At 37.4% G+C, this 19,378-nt stretch overlaps 1 protein-coding gene across 1 annotated transcript in view; it reads left to right on the top strand.

The window, feature by feature from the left end:
* The window catches only part of COX10 (cytochrome c oxidase assembly factor heme A:farnesyltransferase COX10), a 91,540-nt gene that overhangs the window by 42,539 nt on the left and 29,623 nt on the right, over nt 1–19,378 (top strand). Inside the window, exon 5 of the mRNA XM_083597801.1 lies at nt 14,922–14,992. Within this exon, the coding sequence (XP_083453927.1) occupies nt 14,922–14,992 (71 nt within the window). The remainder of the gene's footprint in view (nt 1–14,921; nt 14,993–19,378) is intronic.

The following is a 19,378-nucleotide window of genomic DNA, read 5'->3' as shown; positions in this document are numbered from 1 at the left end:
TCTGCCAAGAAACAAAAGTCAAAAGTCCCTTGGACATGCAGAACTAGTTTTCCCTTGCTTTAAAAATCATGTTTTGTTTTTCAGTTAACACAGGGGGAGGACTTTGTGTATGTGCGGAGGTTAACTTTCTGCATCTTCCCTATAATATCATAAGGACATATGGGAGTTTATTCTTTCATCTATATTTCCATGTACAGTGTTCACTGAATTTGATGTTATCTGCTTGAGTAGGCAATTAAATTCTGATTGGATTCCTTAATATTTTCCATAGATAGAAGAGCAGTCAGTTGCGGTGTCAGATATCTGTGCCAGGGTATCTCTCTGCCAGCTTTTATAAGCTTAGATGAATTGTCAACAACTTGTCTGCAAATAAGTACAACTGTTCCTCTGTCAAGAGGGTATGAGCAAAGCATCTGGAAATGTGGTAATTTAGAAAGAGCTACTAGTTTAAAAAAGCAAATAGGGAAAAACAGATCTGAAGAATAAGGCACCCAGCTTCAGCATTTTTAAAATAAATATACAGTTTATATGAATTATGTATGAAGCATGTATGCATGTCTCTAAAACAAAGTCTGTATTCACTCTTAAGCTTTTTAGAGTTGAATGTCCACCTCCCCCATATTCTCTCTTTTCATTTCAATCCTGAAACAAAATTCTAGGCCAGGGGTCGGCAAGGTTTACCTCGCCTGGGCCAGTTCACTCTAGTGGAGATCCCTCCATGTGCTGGATTGTGCGTGTGTGAGCATGTGCGCCTGCGATTTCTGGTGTCTGTGTCTGCACAGATGCAATTTCCAGCACCGCAGAAGCGAGTCCCCGCGCCTGTTTAGTGCCGCGCACGGGGACTCGCCAAGTGGGTGGCTCGGTTCGGGAGCGGCTCGGGGGCTGGTTAAATGACCCTCGTGGGCTGCTTCTGGCCCATGGGCCTTAGGTTGCCTACCCCTGTTCTAGGCTTACTCAGTGGTGCAGGAAGTGATGTGCACATATGTTCTCAGATTCCACATAGAAGACTGGGGTGTATGTTTGAAGGGTCCCCATGTGAATAGTGGCTCTCTTTTGAAGTATAAGTTACTCACACACCAATGTTTTCAAGCAAAGCGTCATCCTCCAGATGTGAAACCTGAAGTATGAGAGTCATACAGTGTCAGTTCTTGTACATTTGAGTATGTGAATTACCTCCTCCGGAAGTTTCAGCCATTTTCACCCTCCTACCCCAAAGTTCAAAAAAAAAGTGGGGTTTACAGGAGCAGCTACTTTCTCATTTCAGTAGTGAAAGCTGGCATAATATGATATATATTCCATTTCAGTTGAAATATATTTCAACTTGGAAATTCTATGAAGTATGGGGACAGATTGTAAAAACACCCCCACCTTCTATTTGTTGCTAAACATGAAACACATGCATTTGTACCTTCTTACTTTTTTTTCAGACAAACTAGATTTCTGTTGGGGCTGTTTGTTTTTAAGCAATATTCATTTCCTCCCCACTCGTCTTTGTTTAGTGCTTTTTAATTGTCAAAGTAGATTTCTTTCTTCAAAAGCTTTGAAATAAAAGTTCTGGGATTTTTCAGATGATAAAAAAAATTCTGGACAACTTCCCAGAAGAAAATTCCACTAATTGAAGCACACTGTTCTTTTACAATTAATATTTATAAGTATATGCAGCATGTAAAGCAGCTTTGTAAAGTGTGTTACAAGAGTTTTAAAAATTAAAAATAAGTTAATTTAAAAGCTACATTGGGTGATAGAAATGGGCTTAGTGGCTGCTCCTTGTGAAGATTAATTATGAGTGGTGGGAGCAGAGAAAGAGTTTACTTTTATTCCATAACTTTCTCTGCTCTTTTTAATATCACGTTTGTGGGTTGTGTACTATTAAGGAGGCAGGACTGAGTTACTTGTGGCTGTCAGGCAAGTTATGCCATCTCTTTCTCTCTCTCTCTCTCTCTCTCTCTCTCTCTCTCTCTCTGTGTGTGTGTGTGTGTGGCATACACACACACAAAAATGGGGTTGTACCCAGTGTTAGTCCTCCTCAGAGTAGACTCATTTAAATTAATACTAAATGTACATTTAGATGAGAATTCATCAGAAATGACTGCAGCCATGGCAGTAGACTGGTTAGTTTGCTTCAGTTAAGAATAGCACAAAAAATGTGCCTTTCAGCTGTGTTACATTGTTGTTTATTATCCACCCTTTACCCTAAGATTCCAGGGCAGATCGCAACAGTTAGTTTTAAAACGCAATGTTACAATACTAAAAAAGAGTTTAAAACAACTTGAAACAACATTTTCCCCATTTCCTATGATCTCATCCATTGACAGCCATATATAACATACAGAGAGTGTTTTGTGTTGGAGCTGCCCATTCCATATACTTGGAAAAAAATAAATTATTGCAGCTCACTTCACACATAATGTAAATACGTTTTCCTAACCAGAATTTATCCTCCTGTAAGAAAAACACTCATATATTAAAGTTATTGAAAAGGTCAATTATGCATCAATAAGTGACAGAGGTTTTAACGGATAGGTCGGACAGGGTGAGGTAGAGGTAAGCCAAACAAGGTTGTAGAGAAACCTTAATGCAGAAGCCACTGGCACAGCTCGCTACTTGTGAGTAACAAACTTCTAAACTCCTGGAAGAAGAAATTTGAAATCTGAAACTATCTTAAATCCAGGAACCTGCACTTTTGCTCACTCACTCTAAGCCATGGTTTTACTTAGTGCTACTTGTGAACTGGATCACTATGTTACACCAGGTCTTCATGTCACACTGGAATCAATAGGGAAATTGCTGATATTCCCCATACTTTTTTTACTCAGAAGGTGACACTGGAAGACATGATGACAATTTGTCAGTCTGATGCTTCTATTTCTTCTTCATCTAAGCACTCCTTCAATGAAAATACCTTTTCTTATTTTGCTGCTTTCCAGAATTTTTTAAGGCTTTTAAAAGAGTCTGTCTTTCATTGTATTTATATAGAGGAAGTTGTGCCAGAGATAGTTATCCTAAGTGGTTTCTAAGGTGAAGTTAATAGTTTGTGATATCTTTTGTTTAGGAAAGTGGATCTGGTGGTATTTATTTGTCAATCTTTCCTTTACCTTTTCTGTAAGATTGATGGGTACCTTATCTTGCCCTTTTATCTTTGCGTTTGGGGGATTTCAGCAATGCTGGAATTACAAACACATCTTGGCAGCTTTCAGATCCCCAGCAACAGGTTTGTATGCATGTGTTAACAAATGAGTCTCTGTGAAGTTGTCAGCTTGAATTTCTGACATAATGAAGATGAGAGAAAAGTGAGACCTATTTTGTTTAGTTCAGTTATCTTCATAATGACTTGGAGCAGTACAATTTACCTACTAGCTAACTTGAACAAGGGAGATTTTACATCGACTCCATTAAATCTAAAGTATAGGAACTATGAAATAAAACAGAAATCTTCTCCATTTTTTTCTTTCAAGTATTGATCCATTGGCACTAATTTTATGCCTCTACCACTGGTCAGAGTTGCAAAGGCATTGGATGGTTGCATCTCCCACACCTTTCAGGAAGATCACCACAAGAGAAACACGAGCCATCTGCTACAGAAGGAGCAGCTGCAAGGAAATGTGAAAAAGATCATTGCTCTATCAGTTGCCCTGGGATTGAAGTAAAGTTGACCCACAATTTATGTTTAACTTGTGCACATTCAGCTAAATAAATAAATAAATAAATAAATGGAAGCAGGTGTTTGGGGGGGAAAGACTTTGGTGATCTTACCCACCATTGCACTGTATGTGCTTTGCCAATATGCAATTTTGGCTTTATGCACTAACCCCAGAACATAACCCCCATGTAAGTTGCAGGTCTACTGTTTTGTGTGGAAAAACTGTAGCCCCTGTCATTGGCCATAGGAAGAAGAGCCACTTATGTCCAAGCAAGAGGTGGAAACAGCTTGGTGTACTATTATATAAATGCCTGTTTACAATCTAGCATTATGTTCTGGCATTGCAAAACTAATCTCCCTACTCTGCCTCTTCCTTCTTCTCTCCTCTTGTTCTTCTTGATTTTTTTAGCTTATAAGCCTAACGGCATCCTAAATGAAGTGAGCCAAATGTGGTGTTAATCATAGGCTTTCTTTCAGAATTTAATAGGAAAGGGAGTGTGCAGAAATTCTACATTCATTCAGTAGCAGTCTGTACAAAATAACCTTCCTAAATCATGGAAATGTTTCCTATGTTCATCTGTGTCAAGATCATTGAATCAAATTTAGTAGCAGGCACACAACAACTTTTGCTTTCATTCACTTCTGATGTCTGTGTTTCAAAGAGAAGGGTCTGATACGTTTTCTGCAAAGATTTCAAGTTAATTAAAATTTTCTGTTGGTTCCCTTTAAAGTGAAGATGAGATGCTGCTTTTAAGTTTACTCCTTGGAGAGTTTTAAAAAGGAGGATGATTAAGATGCCATGGATGATGGTGTCAGCTTTCAAGCATTGTAGTGTCTTAGATTATAAGAAACTAAACATCTTGGCTCTTGAGAAGCACAGATGCCTGAGGAAGAGAATGTGAAAACGTTTAGATCTTGCTTCATGGTAGAAATGGGGAAAACCCCACTGAAAAATGCACATCGTACTTTTTCAAAAGCCATCTGAATGGCTTTTGAAATGGAGGAAGGTAGTTAAAATAATATCATCCATTAAACTATGGATTGCAGATGATAGTTTCCTCAAGTTCCCATATGTTAAAAATGTGATTTGAGACTCTCCTAATGATATCAGCTATTAAATATTTTAAAGGGAAAGGGCCTACAGTCTGCTTTTATTATTATTTTTAAAAGGTAGGGATTGTTGTAAATCAAATTTATTTTTCCTGCTATGTTCTGCCTTGGAACTGTTGGACCATATTTCCGCTCTGTGCTTGCTTTGAGGTGCACTAAATATTAATAAATGCCAGTGTCACTTTACACCTTGGTTTATGTTTCAGGCTTTTTATTGGTTGAATTATAGTAATCTCTAAGGGAGTATGTAGCTTTTCATTGCCTGGTTTTCCAACAGTTAACATGTTGCTTAACAGATAAAATGGCTGCATTAATGTTCAGTAATTTAAATAGGTATGTCTAGAAAAATTATATGGAAAAAACCCTATTGTACAACATACGTTAATAGAAAGAAATCATTTTCAGTCAACCCTTCATTTCAGCCAGAGCAAGTTCATTGTCAAATTTCAGCATGTAAAAAGTATACAAGCTTTTCTACATATGTAAATTGCCTGCTGTTATTTTGGCATGCTCAAGCATATACAACTATAATATTCTTTAATTATCAGCTTAGCCTATGTCAGTCTATTCCATCTGAAATCTGAAATTGTTCTGTTAATAATACAGTTAACATAAAATATAAAAGTAGCAGAAAGTATCAACTCGGTGTGGATGCAATGAGAATACATTTGCATATTAATACAGTCAAGTAGTTTGTACTGATTGGTATTGAGGTTTCTAACTTCATGAGGAAATGAGCTGTGGTGATTTAATGTTCTCCATATTTTAATGACACCAAACTGATAGGAAGCTGGATGAACAATTATGGACAAGATCCTGAAGTAGAATATGTGGAAAAAGTAATTTTGGAGTGCAGTCCTGTTCATGTCTTCTCAGTAATAAGCCCCATTATTGTGTTCTTTGGGTCTTACCCTCAGGCAAGTGTTTATAGGATTGCAGCTTAAATCCACTTACCTTTTGAAAATAAAGTACTAATCTGACACTAGGGACATGTTTGACAAATTAAACTAAAAAAAATATGAAAATTTATTCGGCATTATTGTGTTATAGTACAAGGACTTAACTATATAGAGATGGTATCTGATAGTACTTTTGTGGGATATCTCTGACTTTCAATACATGCTTTGTGCAGTTTTCCTCCCACAAAAGTTTTTGGAAGTTTGAACAAAAAACACACGCTTTGCTGGACTAAATATTCAGTCAAAAGGGCAATTAAAAATAAGAAGACGGTATCATAGGGAAGTAATTTGCTTTTTAAAAAAACCAGCAAAGCCGCTCTCTGATCAAGAGCTCAGCAGTCTCTTTTCCACTCCATCTCACCCCTCAAAGTTCATTGAGAAAGATGAGAGAAGAGGGGATGAATTCTCTCTTGCCAACCCACATGGCTAGGTTTCACCCACTAGTGTGAACCGAAGATACCAGGATGTAAATGCCCCAAACCCACTTTCTCCTTGATAGTTTAGAAAGTCAGCTGATGTTTAGAGAGTCATTCCTCTTACAATTTATAGCAGGAGGTCAATAAGCAATCTGCTTGGAATCACCCAACACACCTTCCCACCCCCTGTTTTTACCCTTAATTAAGTAAATTTTTGCAAACAAGGCAAAGTATTTTGCCCCCATTCTTCTAAAATTATTTTTGTCTAAGTGTGTTTCACAATAGCATTGCATTCCCACATTACACGTTTCCCTTGTGGAGTTTTAGAACTAATTAAAATTTTCTATCGATCCTCTTTAAAGCGAAGATAGGACTTGTATCATGAACTACCATATTTTTCCATCTATAAGATGCTCGCACCAACCAATCGCCAGTCCACCTTTGGCCCTATCCATGTATAAGACCCCCCCCTAATTTTTGACATTATTTTTTAGGAAAAAAACCTAGTCTTATGCACGAAAAAATATGGTACTTTAAAGTTTGTATGTAGAGACTGCCATTTTCTGTGAGTCGCTTTTATCCAGTGGTTCAACTGCAGCAAAAATTGCCATGGTGCTGAAAGGCACTCACAGAAGAAATTAGCATGACTGACTGCTGCTTCATGGTATCATGAAAATTCTTAGGGACAATTCTTAGGGACAATTCACACCCTGGCCAGCACCTCTTTAATCTCCTACATCTGGGCAGGAGATACAGAAGTATAGTCAGCCACACCAACAGGTTAAAGAACAGTTTTTATCCGTGGGCTGGTGGGCTGCTGAATGGAAAAAATAGTGGCGGAATTGACTTCCGACAAGCACACAGAGCGCGAACAAGACTGAGTGTATGGGGGGGGGGCTCGTTTAATTTCACTGCACACAGGTGGTGTAGTGACAATAAAGGTTGTTTTTATTATTATTATTATTATTATTATTATTGGAAGAAGGATGAGGGCAGGACCCCCAGTATTGAAGGGGCAGCTCATTTTATATTCCCTTGTGTTGATTAGATTAAGCTGCATTTCATATGTCTGTCTATCATCTATCTATCTATCAATCAATCTACCTATCATCTGCCTTAAAATTATGCAGAGTAGGGAACTGTGTAGCTCATCAGAGTGATGGTGCAGACTTCCAATAGTTGTCCATGACACTCTTGTAACCACCCAATATTTTACTACAAATACTTACCGGAGGAAATCATGGCTTGTATCCAGTTAGACCTATTGAAATTAATGGAACTATGTTAGTTATGTAAATGAATTTAAATAGGTATACTTTGAGTATAACTAACACTGAATAGAATCCCATGTCTTCTCGGGAACTCAGATTTACCATTTGAGTTTAAAGTAGCAGAAAAACAGAAACAGCATTTGAACTCGGTACAAGAGTAACCCCTGTGTTCTCCCTGTCCTTCCTCCCTCCAGAATGCTCCTTATTTGGTAAAATGTTGTGGATCTTTGTCTGGTTAATAGAAAACTGTTTCCCTCTGCACACATTAATTTAATCTGTAAGTTATCCTAATTGAGACATTAATCCTTTCATCACAGTTTATATTAATGCCACAAATAGATCTAAACATGGCATAACTGTGAATCTGTAGCCTTCTATCTTATTGAGCATCTGTGAGGTCATTAATTAAGTCACACATTGGGGAGGTGAGAATATAGCAAAGCTTGACATTTTGTGACAAGGGGAGAATGGAGTATTAGCAAAAATGTTTTGCCATACTCCTTTGTTTTTGCTGGAGAAGCAGTCATTTAAACACTGTTACAGAGTGCCAATAGGTACATTTTGTTATCTTCACATGACCTCCTATTGGACTCTGCATGGTTTAGAAAATGTATAGATCTTTTATTCATGTTCAGTACAGTGGGACCTCGGGTTAAGAACTTCATTCGTTCTGGCATTTTTAACCTGAAACTGTTCTTAACCTGAGGTACCACTTTAGCTAATGGGGCCTCCCACTGCCACAGCGCAATTTCTATTCTCATCCTGAAGCAAAGTTCTTAACCCAAGGTACTATTTCTGGGTTAGTGGAGTCTGTAACCTGAAGCGTCTGTAATCTGAGGTACCACTGTTTACTTCTTTTATTCATGTTCAGTATACTTCTGTGTCACTAAAAAGGCACGCTTTACCTCTAATTAATATTTATACCTTGCAGGCTTTCTAATGGGGTACTGAATATGTGTCGCAGGAGCTGTACAGATTTCCTTATGTGCTGGTGGAATGAAAAGTAGTTTTAACTGTCACATACTTTCTGGGCAGTCCCTGTTTTGTTTCTGTCATGAACATTAGTTTAAAGGCCCTGTTGAATTCCAGCCATATCACTTTGACATTTCAGAGTTGTTGAAATAATCGTCAGCATGTCTGTCTTCCTTATGGCTTGATATAGATCTGATAGTTGCAAGATGGTACTACCTGGTGACAGCAGAGACGGTTAAAACAGATGAGGTCTCAGTTGATGGAATTTGCCATTTTTGGCCAGTTCCAGTGAAGTGGTGTGACCCATACATTTAAGAGAGAACTAAGCCCCCCAACTGCTGTAGAACACTTGAGTTTTAAAGTGAAAAATACAGTATATGTATACAGATGTGTTGACTTGTAAAGTCAGCCATTCTGTTGAAAGCAATTAGATAATTTGGGAAAGGAAATGGCTTCTAACTGTTCTGTTCCTTTTATTTGCATGGTGTTTTGCCTTATTTAATTTCCTGCTGCCCCGTGTAATCAAAATATACCTTATAGTGAACAAAACATAGAGGTGGAGACCAAAGCAGGGCTTGATCTGCCTGCCAGGAAAATAAATGCATATGCCTCTTTTGTGGAAGGGATTGATCTGCCTCTATGTAGAGTTGTTGCAGTTTTTATTATTTATTATTGAACAGTATGTTGTAGAATTTAATTTATGTCCCTTACTGCAGGCGCAAGGCCTTGCTTGTCCCTTATTTTGACATTTTAGCCTGATAAAGCAAGATGCGACAACCACAAAGTCATAGTATGCAATGAGTTAGGTGTTACTGATCTTACTGTTGGCAAAATAGCAGGTTGTGATTCCTTGAATTTTGTAAAAGCTGAGGCCACAGTGAATATCAATATGCTTCTGGGACAGAAAATGTGTTAATTAAAGTCTGTGACTTTTTCAGTACTCCTGTGTGAGAGCACTTCCTTTTGAATTGACAGTATCAACACTTTTTTGTAGCTATTATCATCTTCAGAATGTGACTACCTGGCTTTGTAGCTCAAGTGAACAAGCATCTGCTATGCACAAAATCAGCAATGTGACACTGTTTTACAGAATAACATAGTGTGGTCTTGTTTTTAATTTGACACTAATTTGAAGCGGGAAATTATGAAGGGATCTGTAAGTAGCAATCCAGATTCATGGGACAATATGTTTTTAGATGCCTATAAGATTCCAAAAGAACAGCTTCTAATCCCATTTGTTCTGCTTCATGTTCACATCTTCAAGACAGACAGGTGCTATGTGCCCTTTCTGAAATCAAAAGATCTCCTCCCTTTACCGTACTCCCCAAAGGCTCCCAAGCCTTTCTTCTGTTAAAATTGTGTGGGATGTTTCTAGATTTACTCTGGCTCTGCTCTCTGATAGATAGAAAGAATTAACTATTAATGGTATACAGGGTCAATAGAGCTCCACCAGATTATTCTATTGTTTTTGGAACACAAGAAAATGTTGCAATGTGGAGTGTTCATGTTTTTGTTGACCATGTCATTTGCTTATTAAGTTTTGGGAGAAAGTATTGAATTGTATAAACATGACTGTGCAGATAAATTTTTCAGAGGGAAATATTATTTCAAATTACATACCTACTAGAACCTTGTGGTAAAAGGCAGGTGAGAAATAAATACTTAGATAAACCCTGGGTCTTCCTCAATTCTCCCTCTTGTGGTTGGGTGGTGCCATTTTGACACTTCAAGTCTGAGCATAGAATGCAGAGAGAATTATTTCACTCTCTGAAAGAGAGAGGACAGAAACCTATTGAGAGTTAGTCAGTTTAAACCAAGGATTAAGGTTTTACAATTGTAGTTTTAAACTATAATTTATTATTTTGGAGATCCTCTTTTTAAACACTAAAACAAATATCCCTGTGCCTCAGTGATTAAAGATTTGGTTTTTTAGAAAAATTATTGACATCGGCATTTGTTAATTTTTAGAATAGGTTTTAATAGTAGTCCTTTCTGAATCAATATTTGTTTCAGAATTATAACAGAAAATATTCTGGTCCACAAATTTAATAATAAAAAGTGACAGGTACTTTGCCAAACTAGGATTACAAATCAGAATTTCCAAAATGCACTGTTTCTGTTTCAGGAAGCATAAAATATCCTTAATGTTTTCTTAGTAAAGTAGGAATCAGGGCTCATGGGTACAGTTGCAAACTGGATAAATTGTCATGGGCACCGCACATACACTATAACCAAGCACACACCTTAGCCTTCGCTATTGGCTACAATAAAAGGTTTCCTTCAAGTTTAATTTCAATGGGGGCAACAGGTAAGTGGTTCCTTTGGATGTCAGGGAAGGCTTCTCTTGGTACATATGCACCAAAAGGCACCATGTTGCTGATCCTTCCAGTAAAGCTTTTTCTGTGTCCTGTTTTACTATCCATTCTTACAAGCCATTTTCTCACCCAATCTGGGGTTCCAGCCTGAGTGAGTTTACATCAAGGATGGTTTTCAAAGTCTGTGAATGTTCTAGTTGCTCAATTCCTTTTTTTCAAAACTGGGAGAAAGATAATTGCAAGTGAGACGTTAAATTTTTTTTTCATATCATACCCTTGCAATAGTGAATTGAGAAGCTATGCATTGACGTGAACTGAATTTGTCTTTTAATATAGAAGAGTTATTTTCTAACTTTAGTTCTTTAGATATTTGGAAAAGCATGGTAGTCAATTATACACAATAGTAAAAGCAAACAATGTACCATTTGAACAGCTTTGGTGACCTTGGGCTGTTCTGAGTAAAGTTATCAGCTTCCCTGTGAATTCACATTATCACTAGTTTATGCTGGAGTGTTCTAGGAACAGACTTTGAGGACAGTCACACCAGCTGTATCTTTGCTCTCTATGCAGTTTCAGTTATATGGAAAGCACTTTCTTAGAGGGATAATATGAAATATTGCTTGGGACACTTGCGCAGTTTGCTCATTCATTGTTTATGTACAAGGAAGCCAGCATGTAGTATATGCTATGAATGCACATACTTGATCACTGATTGCAACAATCTATATGGAGTTTTCACACTTCTTTCCCTACATAGAAGTACTTTACGCAGCTCTCTCTTCCCTCTTCTGTTGCCCACACAGTCTTAATTAAGTGCCTGGCTGCCAATTGCTTAGCAGAAGTGATTAACTCTGAAATCAAAACTTTTTTTACAGAGGGTAACATTCAATTATCGGGTGGGTTTTCCTGGCTTATTTTGATTCCGCAACCACCTAATACAGAAACTGGACATCTTTTTACTTCATTAGCTTATGTTAGACAATCACATCCCTACAGCCTTAACAGGCGCTCTAACCTTCCAGCAGTTTGACTTCACCCCAAAGGCACGCTCCTCCATCGTCTCCTGAGAAAGACAGATGCCAACCTCAACCGCTACCTTACACCTGGATGGTGGTAGGAAAATATTGTTCCTTTAAAGAAAAAATACATAGAAAACAGTTTTTTCAGGATTTTGTAAAGACATTGTTAATGTCATTTCTTGCAATAAAAAAATCTAAATGTCACAAAACATTTATCAGCTGCATGCACACTTTCCATTTACATGGTTAACAGTTTATTTACCAAAAGGCAGTTCTCTGTATCAATTAGAGCCATCATCTTCAGCCTTTTAACCTCAACCTGTAACATGCAACCCATGTATTGTTTCTAATAACTCTTCCTTTTTCTCACCTTCCGTCTCTCTTTCTTCCCCTCTCTCTTTCTTCCTTTCTCTCTCTCTGTGTTAAATATATTCATGTACTTCTTCCTTTAGAGACTTTTCGAAGTGACTTTCAATCAAAGGAAAACAGAAAAAATAAAATTGTGGTAGTAATGCTAGTGTGGTCCACTATAACTTGATCTGTGTCAGAGTCATTACTCTTCAGTTGATAATCACTTACTAGAGGGGTTTTTTGCCTGTTACTTAAAGCTGATTGATACTCAAACATCAATTTTGTATTTGCATGGTGAAAGTTGACATTTTCAAACTGTCTTAATGCTTTGGTAAACATAACAAGTGAAGGCCATTGCAAAGAGAACTGATGAGAAACATATGATTGTACATAACACTAAACAGCAATATGACAGTTGATCTCACACTTTGAGGACCACAGAATGTAATTACTTTGTCAATTTGATGAAAGCTATGTAAGGGGAATGATCTGCAACAGAAACCAACCACAGAGTCCTATTTTATGTGGTTTTTCTCAGCATCATGTTTTAAATATTTATCTCTACTGATTTAAAATGTTGTGTATGGTCTCAAAATCACTGCCAAGTTATGTCACTTGGTGGTGTTCTGTTGCTGTAGATTTAACCCTGCGCCTGTCCTCCTGGTGTCTAGATTGCCAAAAATGTAGGAAAGACAATATTCTCTTTCAGCCAAATGAAGTGATGCATTCAGACTTCCTGAGGAAACGGCCTCTTGTGAGCAGCTAAAATATTTATTTATCCAGGTTTCTTCTTACTGAATTTGTTGTTTGCTAAAACAAGCAAAACTCTGCAGGCTGTAATGAGATAAACTAAAACTGAGTGTTACCCCCTGCCTGGATCTACAGATGAATGGTATTTGAGACACATTTTTAAAGGGAAATGAGATTCCCCCTCCTCTGAACATCTGGGGGGAAATGTGGAAAGTATGACAACTGGTGTCTTGCTGACATATTTGCATCAAAAGTGCTTGTGTTGACTATTTTAGATACACAAACTATACATACACACACACATACACACACACACACAAAATATTGTGAAAAGGCCTGGATGCTGATATGCATTTAATACAAATTTCCTAAATCTTTATATACTTCAAAGCTATAGGACAGCCGGTTCTTCTACCACCCTTCCCTTGTAACTTGCTCACATTTAATTATTCTTTTCTCCTCCCAATCTTTCTCTTTTCTGCTATCACCTTCAGATGAGTACTGTCTGTCACAATATGGGTGGGAAAACATGAAGTGACTTCTGTTTTGCCCTAACAAACATAGGCACTTCTAATTTTATGTATGTTCAGCTTTTTATTCTTCCTGGGAGTTGCTTGCAAGCTATAGTTGCAAGCTATAGTTAATAAATATAAAAAATACTTATCTCTCGCAGACTCCTATCTCAACAGCTTGACAGTGGTGTAGAAAATGCACAGAAAGACAACCTGGTTACTTAAGAAGTAACCATGGAACATATTTAGTTCTTATTTTGCAAAATCTGTGACACAAAAGGCATTTCATAAAAACAAACAGGATTCCAGCAAAGAGCAAGCCGAACCCCTGAGCAAGATATGCTGTTTGTGCTGTAGCTATGCATATCTAGGTCCGGCCAGCGCATGGATGGGTGACCATGTGGGAACCACGTGTACTCTGCCTTAAGTTCTGTGATGAAAGCAAGATGGTTTATAAATATAACTAAGAATGTGTTGAGACATTTTGAAATTCCCTCCACCCCCACTACATGTCTAGGCCCTGCTCCCCCCCCCCTTGCCCACTGTCCTATGTCTGGCTGTCACAAGTTAGTGCTGTTGATGCTGCAATTCCTGCACCCACTTGCCCTGCTGTCCCAGTTGACTCATTTAAAAAGACTGTGTATTGTACATAGGAAAAGAAGACACTTGGTGGCAGTGACTAGCTGATGTCGCTGTACTGTTTGCTGCTGTCAGCAGCTGTTGACAGCTGCGTACTGCAAAAGTAGACCGTGCCTTCTGCTGTTTGCAGGCAGCGGAGAATGTGATTCTACGTCTTGCTTTAGATCCTTTCTATTACTGGAATTGGTCACAAAGTCATACTAGAAGCTCATATAAATACTTAATTTCATGGAAAGAGGTTGCCGTTCACTGAAGTTTGGCAATTACTGAATACGTTACTGATTACCTCTGTGTGATTTACATGTTTGAATAAAACGCCAGTCTCTGTAGTGCTGTGTCTTGCTTTATAGGGGTGGTATTGGAGGGACTCACTGTACCACAAAACTTATCCGACAGGCAGTGTTTAAAGTTCCATTGAGCTGCCATGTTAAATAATTCCACATGGCTTCTTTTTTAACTGCTATCCGTGCACTCTGTTGCATGCATTTGCAGTTGTCGGAATTGATTGATTGTAGGGTGGGTCATAAGTTTCCAAAGTTGGGTGATCTTGAAAACATTTATGACATTAATCTTTAAAAGTAGGAGCATGTGATTAGCAAGGATTGTTTGTTCAGTGATTTTTTTTTAAAGAAAAGGTGGGGGACAGTAGGGAGAAGACGGTTATTTTCATAATATACATGCATCATCAAAGTCTTGCCAAACTTGTCAAAGATAGAACTTGAAGGACCTGTTTAAATTAGTTTGTCCTACGGGTAGGGTCCCCCCCCTTTTTAAGGAAAAGCCAAAAGTTTTAATGTAGACTTGCTTTCAAAATCAATGTAAAATTTGCTGTTTCAGTTGTGCTTGGGAATTTTCTGAAATGAAGACCAAAGCACCTGCAAAAACAGCCTGTTCTTTAGCTCGGATGGTCTCTTGCATCCCTTAAAGTCATCTTTCTTCTTTCCCTTTCTCTCTCTTTTTTTGGCAGTTCTTTGAGGTTCCTTTTGACTCTAATATGAACAGGACAAAAAACAGACCCCTGGTGCGAGGACAAATCAGGTAAGGCTACACACACCTGCTCTCCAAAATGAGTAATAAATCTCATTGTTCTTTTTATATATTTCCCAGCTTACTGCCCTTCCTTATGTTTAGATAAGCAAATATGTCAACTTCAGAACAAAAGACTGTGAAAGCGTTGCCGTTTTGTGCTTTGAAGATTCTGAAAGCTTACAATGCCACATGGAAAACATATTGGCTTGCCCTCTCATCATATTCAGCAAGGGCTTTTATAGATGTAGAAATTAAGAATTGCAAGATTCCAGGTGTTCCTGTGTAATATCATAGACAATTGTGAAGCATGTACCGTATTTTTAGAAGCAAGTGGCTCTGCCAAGAAAATCATTCTGGATCTCCCACAATAATTCTTTAAAAAGAACAACAAACATTTCTAAAGTCTTTAAAAGGTCCAAGTTAGCCTTCTATTTGATTTTCCTTTGAGCAAAAGGGACAGGATGGAACTTGTGAGTTTCATACATGACAGGTCACTTGCCCACCATTACTTCCCACCTTGCCCACCTTCTACCACCACATTTCTTGCCAAGAATTCCAAAACCTGCATTGCAGTCAGAATAACTTTCATGGACTTAAATATGTTTTTTTCTAGTTTGTTTAATCCGTTTCAGACAAAGAGGCCATGTTTCCTTGATGTAGAATTTGGATGTATTTATTTATTTATTTAAAATGAATGTTAATTTAAATTCATGATTAACAGCTTTCCATCTAAATTGAAGGTCAGACATTAAAAATGATAAATTATTATGTTCATTGTAAAAATTACATTACAAAATAACATGCACACAAAAAAGAAAACTAAGTAGAAAGACGTTCTGGAGAAATAAATTTGTTCTAGTCTATCAGTGCCAGCACTTCCTGTCATGCAGCATAGTTTAGTTCCAGTATCTGACAAAGGAACCTCACTGCTCTGCAATATTTAGTTTAAGCTCATTATTTCTATCAGCTTATACATTAAAACAACATTCAAGTTGTATATAAATAATACATTATTATTTAGGTTAACTACAGGATATACTACAAATGCAGAAGATATTGTTGGGATGCAGTTTAGTAGCTTTTAAAGCTACTTTTACTGTATTTCTTTGATGAAAGTGCACTCCTGCCCTCACCGTGCTTACTGGGCAGTTTTTAGAATTGCTAGTTATGCTGGTTCTGCAGCAGGATGGTGGCACAAAAAGCATAGTTTTATTTTTAAAAAATATAGTTGTAAACCACTTAGAAAAAGTATAGAAATTATTAAATAATAACCGCTATGTTAAGTATTGTGCAGTACAGCAACAGTAACTAAGGGCAAATACCTTGTCTGTTTATGAGGAAAATCCAAGAATATTGAGAAGACTTCAAATGTTATAAAAACATCACATTCAAAGGCTTATTGGAAAATGGGAATTGGCCTTATTAAAACATGGGTGAATCTCTTTCATGGCAGGCATGTTTTAAACTCAGATCAAATTCTATATATAATTTTGTAAGACAAGTTATGTCGTTTTTAACAGCATCGCTTAATTTGTCACTGTGAACTCCCTACAGAAAATCTGTAGTTCCCAGCATGGACACAGTAAAAAAAACCCTACAGGTGGTTTTTTCCCCCCATCTATGTCTGATAGATGAAATATATATAATATAAAAATTGCCATTCCCATATTGTGAATTGCAGATTCTCCTAAGAGAGTTCACATTGACAAAGAAGGTCCATACACAAAACGTTTTGCACCAAATACTGTTAATATAGAGTTGCGGGGGGGAGGGAGGGATTGGCCACGGCATGTTTTTAAAGGAAGCTACCACAGAATCACAATCAAACAGATTAGAACCGTTGTGGAAAAACAGGACATCCTTGGGAACATCCATTATCCCAGAGTGTCTAAGGGCATGTCAGTCATTTTAACAACTTGGCTTGTCTCACAAACAGGAGCCAAAGCAGCCTAATATGACAACAGCTAGAAGTGCTTGGGAAAATGCCCCTTCTGGAACAGGGTTTTGCACTACATTCTCTCCATATCCTAATACCACCACTTATCACACTTAGTGATGGAGCTCCTTTGTATATTTCTATTTTTTTGTTTCACTGTAACGTCTGACCTTTGTATTTTCTGAAAATAATTAGATGGTTGGGTTTGCTATTTTTTATTAGACCTAGAAAAAAAACACACTAAACGTTATATATCTGAAATGCCCATTCTTTCATTCTGTATAAATCGTTACCAGTTTGTATTTCTTACTTTTTCCCCTTCATGACAAATCATAAAGCAGGAATCAAACTTCTTATGATGTTTTACAAGAAGAATTCTGAAACATGTGTCACCTTTTGTGCATGCTCTCTGCTCCATGTATACATACAAATAAAAGGCAGTATCCCATGGGGCTCCTGTTTGAACAGAAACTTAAAGCAACCTTGATTTCTGTTTGTATATCTGTTCAGTTTTGTATAGGATTGGATTCCAACTTGACGAAGGTTGGGGAGCACTACACCTTATTTGCAAACTTGAAGCTAAAGCCCGTATTCATAAACTATTCAACAAACAATTTTCAGATAGCATTTCCATGATTTGTGCCAAGGATTATTTATAACAAAATTATGTTTTCCCTTAGGCATCTGTGAACAGTTGGTCCTATTTATTTCTGTGTTTTATCCATCATCTTTGGAGGATTGAAAAAAAGTGATGGATGAAATTACATGAAAATTGAAACAAAATAGTAAAGCAAGCCCTGGGGGTAAACTCACTCTCATTGTAAATAGAGTACTTTGGTAAACTTGTTCTGATTTGTTCTGTAAGATGGTGCTAATTACAGATTTCTAAGTTCAGTTAATTTTATTTTAAAAACATCATGGGGAATATTCTAATGAGAACATCTGTTGAGCACACAGTGAGCCAAAAACTAGGCTGAGCCAAAATTCAATTGAATGGAGGTATCTTGAATTTGCTTAGGTCAGTGTGTGTGTAAACTTTAAACTCCTCCTCCTTTCTCACCCCCAAATAAAATTAAAGCTTTTCCCCCACATCTGTGCTGTATTCAGAGCAGCGCCATACTTTACTTGAAAAACCTGTTCGATATATACAACAGTGTTTCCCACAGAAAATACTAGAGGGCATAAAGGGTACAGCATTCCCATGTTGGGCCAGAGTGATATGAACACAAGTGTTTAAGTGCACATCTGTTTGTCCACAGTTTACCTATTTGCTGTGGGAAACATTGGTATGCACATAGGATTGGGTTTCCCATATTAAAAAAAAATTCTCATCGTTTTTGTATCCTAAACACTATTTGACTATGTTTATCACCAGCACAGCAGAGGAACAAACAACCATTTAGGTTAAATAATCAGTGACACACGTTTCCAGAGGCATACATTTAAGTCATGGCAATTTCATTTGGTCAAAACCATATTCACCAAACTTGAAACTTTATTATACTCTCTTCTCTGCCCTTTGTGGTCATTGTGGGGACTCCAAGGCAATCACTCATCGATCTATCTATCCAACTGTCAACAGCTAATTTAATGTTCTTTAAAGTGTCACTTAACCTTGAATGATGTTGGCCTAAGTCCTTATAGACTTCAAGCTAGACGTCAACTGGCATTATTTCTTCAGCTGGCCAAAACAACGCACTTTGAGAGCTGTAATCTTCTGCTACGTATTTTCCCAGGGTTCAAACTTTTCTAGTTAAACTGAATGTTAATCAAAACAGCAGAAAAATGGGCAAATTGTATTTAAAGGGCTGGTGTCTTACACCATTCCAAAAATATTTGGGGCATGTAAAAAGAGTTATGGAGCATCTTCAAGAGTGTTCTTGTTTTGATGATACATTTGACTCTTATCAAATTTAATTTTTGGTCTATTCTATTCTCATCCTCTTAATTTACCTCATTGGTGCAATAAATCTTGAAGTCACCTACTCACAGAGGAAATGCTGTTTTACACAAATTTTACACAGGCTACTTAACAGCAAAAACCATTGCCAGCAAAGCTGGTAACTAAAAATCATGGATGTACAGAAGATCTGCAGCTGACTTCTTATATATCTTTTGATTCTATCTTCAAATCAGCAAACAATGGGCCCTTTGCCGTGGGCTTACTTCCTCCAGATGTTCATCTTTATTCATCTCCTTTAAAGATTTCTGGATACCTTTTTATTAAGAAAAAAAACAACCCTCCAGTTTTAGGGAACTCCCTTTTAGGTATTTTTCCTTCCTTCCTTTCACTTTGCTTTGGTTGTATTTCTATAGGATTTTATTGATACATGTAAAGGGTATTGTGCTCATATGTACTTTATCTGAGCAAAGCCAATTCAAATAAGCTATATCAACCCAAAGATTGAAATAGCCCAGTCTGCATTTCCCTGTTGTGACAGTTTTCAAGGTCTTCAATC

The sequence above is a fragment of the Podarcis filfolensis genome (genome assembly GCF_964270895.1).
Source record: "Podarcis filfolensis genome assembly, chromosome: 2".
NCBI lineage: Eukaryota > Metazoa > Chordata > Lepidosauria > Squamata > Lacertidae > Podarcis > Podarcis filfolensis.
The sequence above is the reverse complement of the archived record's forward strand: the minus strand, read 5'-3'. Positions and strand labels throughout refer to the sequence as shown.